Source organism: Haliotis asinina, chromosome 15 (assembly GCF_037392515.1).
Source record: "Haliotis asinina isolate JCU_RB_2024 chromosome 15, JCU_Hal_asi_v2, whole genome shotgun sequence".
In the NCBI taxonomy this organism is placed as follows: domain Eukaryota; kingdom Metazoa; phylum Mollusca; class Gastropoda; order Lepetellida; family Haliotidae; genus Haliotis; species Haliotis asinina.
In genome coordinates this window covers 29,195,178-29,208,518 of record NC_090294.1, presented here as the reverse complement: position 1 = coordinate 29,208,518, position 13,341 = coordinate 29,195,178, and the positions used below count along the sequence as shown (strand labels likewise).

At 39.7% G+C, this 13,341-nt stretch overlaps 1 protein-coding gene across 1 annotated transcript in view; it reads right to left on the bottom strand.

The window, feature by feature from the left end:
* LOC137264966 (stabilizer of axonemal microtubules 1-like) overlaps positions 1–12,438 on the bottom strand; it is a 28,234-nt gene extending 15,796 nt beyond the window's left edge. The window contains exons 1-5 of the mRNA XM_067800311.1: positions 12,312–12,438; positions 12,045–12,115; positions 11,612–11,784; positions 679–772; positions 93–230 (exon numbers count right to left, since the gene is read on the bottom strand). Of these exons, the coding sequence (XP_067656412.1) occupies positions 93–230; positions 679–772; positions 11,612–11,784; positions 12,045–12,115; positions 12,312–12,438 (603 nt within the window). The remainder of the gene's footprint in view (positions 1–92; positions 231–678; positions 773–11,611; positions 11,785–12,044; positions 12,116–12,311) is intronic.
* Between the last annotated feature and the right edge of the window lie 903 nt (positions 12,439–13,341).

Here is a 13,341-nt window from a genome sequence, read left to right as displayed (position 1 = left end):
ATATCTTCATTTGGCATACCTATATGTAAAGGCTGTACAACACTGACAGCATGGCCAGTATATCACTAATTTGCTGTAAACCACATTCCTACTTTGCTTTCTTTCACTGAGTGGGTGACGAAGTCCTTCCTGTAGAGCGACAGCATATCCGTGGGGGCGTTGGTCTCGTGGTTGGCCGTCACGGGCTTCAGGGGATCCCTTGGGGGCTGGAACTCCCACCACTTGTATGCCTGTCACAGACAACATGGCTCACTGAAACATTGTCTTGTCATCCCTTTAGTCAAGTCTGACACCTCGCCCTCACTCCTTGCGTCATATCTAACACCGTCCTCACCCGTCATATCAGGTCTAACAATCAGCCCTCACCATTTGTGTCAGATCTAACACACCACCCCCACCCTTTGTGTCAGATCTATCATATCACTCTCGAACTCACCTCTTGTGTCAGGTTTAAGAATCAATCTTCACCACTTGCTTCAGATCCACCACATCACTCTCGAACTCACCTCTTGTGTCAGGTTTACCATTGCTGTTTATGTATCATATCTGAATATAATGCGTATCATATCGTGTATTATACAGATCAGAACCGGTAAACCTCAATGTAACACAAGGCGTGTTTCTAGTCACGTACAGAAGCTAACAGTCAAACAACGTTGTAATGACATCATACTTTACCTCCTGATATTCGGAACGGAAGTCTGCCGGATGGGCTTTCTTGTAGGCCTTCGACAGACGCCATGGAACTGGGTTGACGATCCGGTTGTGGAAACTGCAGGAACATGGACATACAGGGGATCAGCCTCATGTTGCTAGCGACAGTCGCGTACATGCAGGCACAGACGCGTATCAGGTGACTATAGTGGTACTGTAAAGGACACGAGTATAATCGGTCGAATGAGTGAGTGAGAGAGTGAGTGAGTGAACTGGGTTTTATTCTGTCACGACCGGATAGATTACGTCCCTTGCATCCCCAGGACCAACGTGTCGGTAGACCTATAGTAACTTAGTGCCGGTTGCCTGAAGATTTGGGCGATGGACAGACAGACAGTGCGGTAGATCCTAAGTGATCACAACTTTGACAAAGCCTTCAAGCGTGTGTTTCGTCTAACGCGCCAAGCACCATTATCAAGATACTGACATAACAGGGGACGCAACTCCACAGTGAATTGAGGAGCTTTAGACGACTGCACGATCGAGACCAGTCTACAGATGGATGCCTAATTAAGGATTAATTCAAATGGCCCATGTATGTCATTACTAGTAATGTAAACTTTGAAAATACGAAAAGGGTCACTTTGGCCTCGCGGTGGCTGTTTCTATTAAAACAATATATCAGTGTGCACAGGTACCACCCCTGTCTCACGTGCAATAGCATTGATGATGATGATGATGATGATGATGTAACAGGTTTGTGGTACTTTATGTATCAACCGAAAGAAAGTGTTTGCTGCTTGGCATTATGTGAATCATGTTAATCAAGGATTCGAATGGAGTGTGTGTATGTATGTGTGTACGTGCGTGTGTGTCTATTTTCTGTTAAATTTCTGGCAACTATTGTTGACGAAAGAGAAGTTTAATATTAGTGTCTGACAACGTAATAATGCACGTCCTAGATGGAAGCTTTTGTCAGTTTATTGTAACTTAATAATTCATCCGACTTCTGTCTTCTTCTTCTTCTAAGATAGGATCAAAGGAGAGAATTACAGATCGAGTTATTTCTGGAAATTTGTATTCGTAGACATTTGGATTATAATGTCTCTTATTAAATGTTGGCGAAAAGGTTAGTTAATAGCAAGTGAAATGTACGGCATATATCATGCTGAATTGTAAATAACTGTTACATGGCGAGGCACACCATCGCCACCCTCCACGCTTTTCTTCCAATAGTTGGATGATGGCATGCTCTGTCTGGAGGGGCGGTGGGGTAGCGTAGTGGCTAAGGCGTTCGCTCATCACGCCGAAGACCCGGGTTCGATTCCCCACATGGGTACAATGTGTGAAGCCAATTTTCTGATGTCCCCCGCCGTGATATTGCTGGAATATTGCTAAAAGCGGCGTAAAACTTAACTCACTCACTCTGTCTGGCTGACTGCACTGCTGGACAAAAGAAAGTACCCCACAACCTGTTCATATGAAAGCGCAATATTAGTCCCAACATAACATGTTGCAGTAATGGCTACGTGTGATCTTTTAACTCGTGTCTAAAGGCCTAAAATGTGGTTTACTACACTACATGTGTCAATACCTTTCAATGAATAAAAACGCAAACCCTATATCCACGCATGATATGATATTGAACGGGCGGCTAAATGTAGATATTGAAATTAGTTTCATGAAAAAAATAATTACACGATACCCAAAATATACATCATACTGCTGAAAGTGTAACTGGAATGATAGAGCTAACACCACATTCCGCCTAATTTCTACCCTGTTTCATCACACATAACAATAATTTATACACACAACGAACCTCTTAATGTGCATCATATTCACGTGTGAAGACGAGTGAATCCCGCCTAGTGAACCTTTTTCAGGCAAATATTTGACGCGATCTAATTGTCAGATTTTGCAGTCTTGTTGGCTCTGCCGAACAGTGACGTCGGGCTATTCCGAACACTGTCAGGCATTTCCAAACTCTCGTGTCGGGCTATTCCGGGCTATTGGCGGATTTACGTCCTCCATGACGAGTGTTTAAGTTCAGGTGCGCTCATTTCGTTCATATTATGTATTCTGATCTCTATGTTTTTACTAGAATTGGTATAATTTAGTCCGTTCCAAGGTACAGCTGGAATAATGTTGAGTGCGGCGTTGAACATCAAATCAACCAACCAATAATTGAAACGTGCAGCTAGGTCCTCCGCGATTATTTCGCTCTGTGGATATAAGCAATTCATGTAGAGTTGCTTGCAGTTTCAGAAAGAGTTTTTTTCCGAATTAACGTCATTATACTATAATTGTAGGGAAAATGAAAAATGGTGTGGTCTTGCCTTAATATTCCCAAGTGTCTTCACTCAATATACTGATATACCAGGTACACGTCCGATAACAGTATAGTTTAATAGTGTAACTATAACTCATATATTGTGTACATTATTATGTATTAGAACACACTTATCGTTGCAAATAAGGTCAAATACGTTATTGTTTGATGTGCTATCTCAACATCCGGTTAATGATGATAACATTCTCTCGTAACCATGCAGGTAAAACAACTACTGCCATGGACGCATCATATGAAATCATTTATGCCGTTATATTTACGCAATTTACGCATATGAGTCAAACACACTTCAGGTGTTACAAAAGGTACATGCATACCAGATAACAATTTAATGTTTCATACGTGCGTATAGCGGAGGAGTTTTCTTGTTCCCTATAGAACAAAGTTGTCATGAACGATTCTTCACATGACAGTACCATCTACACCTTTGAAAGACACAGGTTACAGCCACCCCAACCAAAGTTATGGCACGACGTTGGGAATTGTGGGGACTTACGGTCACCAGTTATTGACAAATACAAAAATCCTTTCAGTATTGATCTTAACCACCTGACTGAAAATACCGAAGCGTGAAACATACTAGTATGCGAAAGAGCAAAATGAAAGAACTACAAACTGTAAATCAGACCATATCGAGTGCTTAAAGAAACATAGCCTGTTAAGCCAGGTAAATCACATCTGATTCAACTTACGTATAATTTAACGATGTCAGTTAAATAATTTCATGAACACTAGGTCCAAACGCAGAAGAAATATTTGTTCATTTTTGTTCAAAATGCAGCAGTTTGAAGGCAGGCATTCACTATTCGAAAGAACAGAAAAAATAGACTCAGAAAGAAAGTCCATTAAGAAGAGCGTTTTATTAATTTTAACACTATTACTTGATTGATGTTTTGTTGAAAATGCATTTCTTATATTCACTTGAAAATCGTATAACTGCCGGTCATCAAACAGATAGTCCTGAGCACTGCCACTGCACAAATATGTTCCAGTGTGTATCTATTCATCACGTTTTTCAAATGTAGATCACTTATAGTATCTTTATTTAATTATCTTTATTTTTATTGAGTTGATATATGTCTGGTCGCTTTCTTGTTGAAAGATTATTTCATTAAATGTATATTATGGAGAAAACCGAACTGTTTTGAATGCAAAGCGACTTAATCACATATGGGCATTAATTCAGTCAGCGTCAGTGACATTTTCTGTTATTTCATGTTTGGATAAAAACAAACAAATAAACAAACAAACAAAAACATGCCGCATGCGGAAGACATGAATGCAGAAAATAATGTACTCGAAGCCTTACATTTAAATACACGATTAACGTGTATGTATTTTATGATATGTACACGTGTTTTATGAGAGACATAATTAACTGGCCATGGAAAGTAATTATAGAATTGCGTATTTCAACAGGGACAAGGGTGAAAGTAATTAAATGACGGGCAAGGTGCCCGTCACTCACATTCTAAGGGAAACCATTGTAAAAAAAAGTCGTGAAATTAACTGTCCTTGATGTTCCTATGAGGTCACGGTCCAATATCTCAAACGTTCATCGACATGCCTGGTGTAAAAGTAAGTTGTTCCACGAACTAATGTTTGGATCTAATGTCTGATTTGGCTTGGGAGAACGCAATAGCTTGTACAGTAAATCCGATTCCTTTATGAAACAATCATAGTGGGTATTTTTCAGCATGGTACAGGGCAAGTTAAATTCTAACACCTACGACAAGAGGCTGGAAACTAGCATAATTGTCGTGTTTTGTGTTTGTCTTGACACTTTATAAACCAGATAGGGATAGAGTGATTAATGCCGTTTGTTTTAGTATCAACAAATAAGCTACAGAAACGACCATACGCATAAAGTAGAGTACAGTGGGGAAAATTGCAGAGGTCAATGGCACTTGTACTGTAAAGGACGACAGGGATGCACAATGATTGGTTAGTGTTGAACGTACGGTACAATCCATATAAGGCTAAATAAGCTTTTTGTTATGGTTTGAAATTGCGTTATGCACTTAAATAGACATGTTGCTACTCAGGGTATCCCAGTTCTGACCAAGACTTGTTGGCTTAGCCATCTCATAGAACGATATATACACACAAGGTTTAAAGATCACATGCAACGTTAAACACAACTTTGCAGATTCTGATAAATTTCGGTATGCAGTTACCGAAACAAATAAAAATACCGATAAAGTTGATAAAAAACCGCGATAAAAAAAGCCCGCGAAATCGGAGTTCAAACGATTCACTAAATTTCCCCCACCGCTGGGGGGAAAGTGGTTTCAACATCTGTGCTGCAGTGCGCGCATAACGCATGCGGAGCTTGAAACGGTATGAGGTCGTGATCAGTAGTCTAATCTGGGTTGTGTACACAAACAATTAAATAATCTACTCGTTACATAAAAAAATGTTGATTGTGGTAAGCAGCCTCTGTCACAGAGAAAGCTCAATGTCTGGTTTATTGACACCTGTATGTCTGCTTGCCTGTCTGCTAAAGACAATATGTAATATACAGCTTCAATCATTGACCACATGCAATTTAAACTTAAAGGGACACTGATGCGGAGCAATTTCCGTGGACTGGTTGTTTCTTTTGTTATTGCTTTCAAACTGGTGTATACATAATCTCACTGGTCACCCATGACAGCACACCTGGCAACTAACTTTATGATGTCCGCCATTAGATAGCCAATAATGAGCAACAATCAATCAATCAAGGCAGTGGCGTTTAATTCTTTGTAGGAAAGATGTTGTTTCTACACTCGTACTTTACGACAGGGTGTATTCAGCATAGATGAGTAAATCTACACTCATAAACACTGCCTTTTTTACAAATCCGCTGTGGAAGTAATTAATCAATCAGTGTGTTATGGGTTGATCCTTTGATCGATGTTTGCTTTTGTAACACGGCGGATAAACCCTCTTGCATCACTTACATGCACATATTACATAACATGCAATACATTTGCCAAAATTACAGATCTTATTTTGTAATGTTGAGTTTTTACTCCAGACAGGAGAAATGCCAAAATGGGAACGAATAATGTTAGTTTGGACAGGAGCACAGCCCCCGTGTCCGTCACGGTCGAGGGAGCGGGTGCTGACCATTTTGCTGCTTGGTTTAGACCGTTTGTGAGAAATATTGTTCGCTCTGCATCAGTGCCCCTTTAACACCTATCAGGCTATACGCCATAAACAGAATAAATTGATTTATGACCCGTTCACCCGAGTCATGTCTCTGCCACATTATGTAATTAGGCAGGTGTGATACTGATACACATGACATGTTTTTATGTCTATGGGTTGCAAACTAACTACATCCATTTTTTTTCTCTGATGACTGGATCAACTGGTGCAAACGCTTGTCAGTTTCAAGTCCTGCTTTGTACTTGGACGAATGACAGTTTCCAGTCATGCAGTAGTTCACCATCTCTACTGAGATGATTTTTGATTGGATCGAACGCAAATTTAGAGAACATGTATTTACAAAACCCAACATCTCTACATACATTCTTGTTGGATAACATCTTCTTCTAGTGTATATGATTTTGTTTGACAATGGTATATGAATTGATACTGAAACGATGCATCAAGTACAATAAAAGAAGTGAGCCCTCAGCGTATCAGCAAATGAACCAGCCAATCGGAAGCCGTCGTTACACTTGAGTGCACATCCACCCGCTATGACTGGGTTCGGTCTCCCGAGGGCTTCGTTTCGAGGGAAGTAAGCCCAAGTACAAAATATTGCGCTTTTGAATCGCGATTGTACGCTTATAATTTTGTTTATTTGTTTGTTTTTTTTACAAGCAGCAATGTATATTATCTGTCATGAATAAGTGATAATTGTGTTTTAATTATGTTTGACGTTTTGGTGGCACGTGACCTTTAAAGATGTGCTGCCAGTTGCATGTCTTCGTCTTCTTCTCTGCGTCTTTTGAAATATATTTAAGGAGCAGACAATCGTTTTTCCGGTAGAGGAAGTTTCCATTTCATGGCATACGCATAACACCTATTGTAGCGGTCCTCAAATTGAGTGAACAACACGGAAATGGAATTTTGTTCGGTAGTACCCGATACCGCTCTACTGGTTACATAAAAACTTGATATCAGTGATCATTAATGTGCTATTTTTGAAATTCAATACTCTCAGTAATTATCCGATATACACATTTCCAAACACAGCCAATAACGCTGTGAATCGCGATTTTGTATGTTTGAAGCATGGCGACATTAAGATGAAGCCAATTTTGAGAGATTAATTTAAAAAGTTTAGCTTTGTCTGAGATAATAGTATCAAGAAACAGGAAATTTCCCGCAGATTGCAAAGTGAGGGTTGAAGACGAAGGACATATATGTCCCTGTGGCACCCCCTGGATGCGGAGGTTTGAAAAGTGATTGTTGTGCGAGAATTCCGCTTGCGTAGTCCTGGATCTGCGTACGGCTATAAAATTACACACAAATGTAGAATATTTAATTTCCTATCCATTGGTATAAATATAACTGCGGCTTCCTCAGGGGTTTGAGAAATAGACACTGCTAAATGTTGTCCAAAATTTTTGTGTGCATTGAAAAAACAGTAAATTTCTCCGTTTAATCCTGCACCTATAAAAACACTCTGCTACGATTTTTTGAAAAAATTGTCATCTTTACGGAAAGTGTGAGCGAAGAAAATACAGCATGATATCTGAGCAACATAAGTGTATATGAAATGGATTTATGTGTCAATGCATTACGTCATACGCACAAAATCAAAAATGACCCGCAATAACTGTCTAAAAATCGATTTTCTCCTATGACGTCAAACGTCACGTATAAAGATAATAGGTCATAACTCTGCTAGGCTTATGTGTATATGGTCAGTCTAACTCAGATCACATGGAGATAATTTGCTGTGGATGCAGACAGTATACTTTCTTTTAATACGTTTTGGCAAGTGCACAATTTGTAAGAAAAGATGAAAAGATGCCAATGTACTACATGAAAAAGCAGGTAATAGCGATTTGGATACTTAATTTAGTTCTTAGATTCCCATATTCTCCTGTTTGTGTGTATGTATTTTGCATCATTATTAATGGAGTAACGGACACATCCTCAGATGTATTGAAATAACTGAAAATAATGCGACATTTTAGTTGACGTCATGGCATGTTTTATACCTTTTGTGACGTCGGATAAAGACGACATTGGTTTGTTGATTAGTATATATCTAACCTAATTTCCACTCAATGTGTAAAAGGCCTCGGCTTCTGTGTCAGAATTCAAAGCTTTTTAGACAAAACATAAAATGAATGGTTTTACCGCTGAAATAAAGTCCTGAATATATCAACAATTGGACGGTTTTACTACGTATCATATTGTGAGCAACACGCACACCTGTCTGGCATCAATTTAGTGTAAATGAAAATTTCACAACACCTGAATATTCATTTAGTATATAACCTTTTCTCCTTATGATTATGTAATTATTTCACTTCATAAGTACACAATGAAAGGTACAAAGAGATGTTTTTTTTAGTATGGAATTATTAGAATATGGCCGTGAGGTTTGTCCAAATTAAGACATGACCTGGTTTATGTAGTTTTAAAGAATTTCCCTAAAAATAGTGTTTGGGTTAGATATTCTGTCATCAAAATATGTTTTAATCAAAATCAAATTGACTTTATTATCGAAAACAATGATAATGAATCATAAAACGGTTTTTGACAAACTCGCACCTGGTCAATCAATTTCCATAATTGTTTTGTCTACAAAACGACACAAGACAATTCCTGTAAAAATGTGTGCCTATACATTTCATAAAATATAGAAATCATTGTCATTAATACTTATAAGACTGAATTAAATCGGTGTTTATTAACTTGTTCATGTGAAACTGCAATATTTGTCCCAATTGACATTGAATAATGTACATCACAGGAACGCTGAACAATACACAAAATATACATCACAATACTGAAAGAGCAATCTGTATGATATGGCCATTGTTGCTACTCTTGTTAAACCGACCTTCGCCTCAAAGAAATTGCCAAATATGTGCAGCAATGTTGACGTGTGACATCACTACCGATGACCGATTTCTTTCAAAATGGCGGCTTCGCTGACAAGGGCACACAGAATTTTGCGAGGACTCTTTCAGGGATCTTTTGTACATATAAGTGAGATGTAAGTAATCAGAATTATCCTGACTATTTGTGTATTGTCATATGTTTTTATGGTTTACATTGAAAATGACGGGAGACGCCAGAAATGCCGATAAGTACCGTTGTATTTCGGCGTGATTTTTGCGTCAGTCATGGCGTCACGTTGCACTAAAAGGTTGACAGTTTGTTAATGATCAAATGATTGCATTGTATCTATTTTCAATTTGCTATTTCTTGCTACGACACTCTTCCCCTGACTATTGAGCGTATTGAGCCATTGCAGGCAATTATTAGACGGCTGGATGTTGTAAAAACTCCGAAAATGCTACGCAGTATAAAATCGGATTTTTTCTTTGTTTACATTTCAAACAAGCGCTGTCTTTCGAGCACAGTGTCCGTTTTCATACCCTGTAGTTTTCATTTCGTTTTATCTAGACAGTTGGTATTGGTGACAAAGACCATTTGTAATTTCATTCTAAGATGTTTGGGAAGTTCAGTGATGCATTTGTCGCAGCTGACTATGAAATATAGGTGACGTATGGGGGTCTCAATATCGGCCTCCTCGAAACGTGATTTTGTAAACACTATTCAATATGGCGGAAAGCGCACTTCGGCGTTCGTGGAAGTGTATTTTCGGAAACATCCCAACCGGTTCTGGGTTCATCGGCGACGTTTCAGAATTATCATTACCGGTTACATGAAAACTTGATACCAGTGATCATTCAGATGCTATTTTTGAAATTCAATACTCCCAGTAATTATCCGATTTTCACATTTCAAAACATACAGAAAATAACGCTCTGAATTGCGATTTTGTACAGTTTGAAAAAAATGGCGACATTTACGAAAAAGCCACGATTTCTTCAGAATTACTAGTAACCGGGATATGTTTATGATCCAACGTAAACCGTGTATAGGGCCGTCTCCTATTTTCTGCCTAGATCGCCGAAGCATGATACTTAGAGGTTGTTTACATCATTGACCGGTAACTAGGAAGTGGACCAAGTCTGTGAATTATCAAAATTTTGCAATGTAACAAATATTCGTGAGTTTTAACCAACCTGGAAAAATCGTAACTTTTCCCCGCCCTTTCCGATAAGATTCCCCGTCCTTACACCTAATAACGTTACTTTCCCGTTATGTCGCGAGAATGGGAGAATCCTCAAAATATCGGCGGCGGACGACCATGTTTTTCATCGAGCTTAAGTGGAATAATGCACCTGATGGATCATGCAGATGTTCGAGGGTGAATCTCTTCATTTAAAACACAACATACATACATACATACGAAAAGAACTGTTTGTATTATTTTTTCAGCCAATATCCGTAAGTACCGAGAGAATAGGAGACGCCAGTATACTCTGTAAATGGCAATGTGGACACCATACGGTCTGTACTGAAACCTACCACATTTGTGTTTCCGGTCCCAGATCGCCGCTTGCCGGCTCCTTTTTCATTTATAACGGGAGGAGGGGACTTTCATTTGGTATCAGTTCCATCTCCATTGAAGCCGTTGCGAGGTGCCAACTGTGACGTTATAGCATTGATTCATGTAGTGTTCCTAGCGACAATGGGTATAACGTCATTGATTTGTGCAACATCAGTATGACGTCACACCAACACTTTTCTTGGCATTCGTCACCACTCGCCCATTTCCGTAACGTTCAAGAAGACTTTTCTCCCTCTCGATGAATGCGAAAGTACGACACACCAATCAGAACACGCCTATTGGACGCGGTGTTTTGATAGAAATAGTCTACTTAATTCCTTTATAGCATTATGCTATTGTTTAAAAAATCTTGAAAAAATTGTCATATTGAAAGTGCTAAGAACGAAGCATTCAAATTTGAAGTTTTCGAACAAAATCATGCGATTGACTGTGGGAGATTCAAATAACACATCTGATATTGAAGACAGACACAGTTCTCTTCGACTGCACAACTTTTCCATGATCAACAAAAACAAAATAAAAACAAATACAAATGTGTGCGGTTCACGGCTTTTTATTGTCACTATTCCTAGCATGGTCACCTTTGAACACAAACAAAACACACTGCGAAAAACATTCGGTTGTTGCTGCATAATACACGACTGAAACATTTAGGAGAGGGTCCGCGTTGTGTTATTATTTCGGCAAGTTCTTGTTATATATCTGCAAATGTACGCTCGGTATTCTCATCACTTTCTTAATATGCATATTTTAAACGTACATTTGGAAACGGCCAGTGGTAACTGAAGCCCGACATGAAAAAACAGAGATAAGAAAATTTTGAGTACAAAAATCTGGAACCGTGTTCCCTCAACGTATGCAACCTGTTCTGCTGGAGAGATTACAGTACTAGACTCCCATAATACACTGTCACAACATATGTCAGCAGTTATCACAACAGTAGTAGACACACATAATACATTGTCACAAAATATATCACCAGTTAATAGCTATTTTGCGCATACAAAATCCAGACATCTTCATCCTGGACTGTGGCTTTGTGCCCCTTAAAGGGAACCTGCCCCAAGGGCACTGCATGCCCTAGTCCTGTTTTGCTACGAGGACCCAGCATCCGTTTGGTGAGATGGTCAAGGAGGAGGGACGGGTGCAGCGTGCACACATGCTGACCTTCATGTGTCTGAAAAGATAAGCATCATGAATTAAACTTCTCACATATGTAAAGGTGGTACAAGTGCAGGTAAAGAATATTTCACATTGATTCTCACCACACTCATTATAATATGAAAGCGTAGCTCGTGAAAAACTAGATTTAACCAGAATATCAAACCGAAATATTGCAAAACTTTACCAGAAAGTTGTCTTCCAGCACACTGCCCCTAAAAGTGAGCTAGCAAAAGCCTGCCTGTCTGTCTTCAAAAGATTGTTTGAAACACGTGCCTGCCTGGTCCTCCGTCGGCTTGGGGACTTCACGATCCAGTTCTGCCACCAGGACAGTGGTGTCCACGGTCCTAAAAGTAAATGTAAAGGTAAAGAATATTTTAATGTGTCGCATCATTGATACTTACTGCAGGGATAATGAATGCCAAGGGTAGATGTACATGTCGAATTGTGAGAAGAACGCTGTAGCACAAGTTGCAACTTCCACATGATGTCATGCTGAACAAGGATAGTTTTTGTTTCCTTCGAGAGATTAAAAAAACTTACCTGCCTGGTCTGCTTCGTGGCAGTCCACCCTCCTTCCCTCCTTATTCCACTTCTGTCCATGAAATGTCTCCTTGGCAGTCGTCTGGGGGACTTGATGATCCATTTCTGCCCCCAGGATGATGTCCATGATCCTAATAGTAAAGATAATAAGAAGTAGTAGTGTAAGTAATGGGGCTTCTAAGTCATATCAAATATAGGAAAGAACCCTGCACCTAACTCCTGTTGACCCCTTCCAGTCTGCTTCACCTCCACACTCTCCCACACCTTCACCTGTTGATGCAGTGTCTCACCCCAAACCCCCTCGTAACGTCTCCCAGGCACCTCCTCATTTAGGTAGAATCGAGAGCACTGTTTCTTTCTGCCTGCGCTACGGGGTGTTACCAACCCAAGCAAATTGTCCTATCTGTCAGCAAGTACTAACTCGCACTTATGCAATTAATCGCAAGGGTAAGGTTCCTCTGACTGTCGTTTCCAGTGTAACCGCAAGGTATGTAAAAAAAGTAACAAAAATCAAGTTCCAGCACGGAGGGGTACGTGGTTTTCTGGGTCGAATTTGTCTCTGAGAAAAACTGTTTTGCTCACCTACTGCTTTGCTCATAAAATGTCATATGCAGACACAAGCAGAGAAACGAGTATTGATTGTGATGGTGATGGGAAAGTCCCAGAAACATCAAGAGAAACGGTACCGGACTATTTCATGTATTGTAGAGAGGTATGCTCTGCGATGGTTGAAAAGAAAGGTTCGGACAGAATTGGTGGGGCTGGCTTGATGGTGGAAATTGACGGAAGTAAATTTGGGAAACTTAAGTTTTATAGAGGTAGGATAGTAGAGGGTCAGTGGGTTTTGGGTGGTATTTGTAGGGAGACTAGACAGTTCTTTCTTGTTCCTGTAAACGCGCACGACCGACGGACATTACTTGATGTTATTTGTAGGAAAGTGGTGGAGGGTGGAAGGCTAACGACGGACTGTTTGACCTGAGTTATACCCATAGTGCTGTCAATCATTCAGAAAACTTTAAAGGTAAGTGTA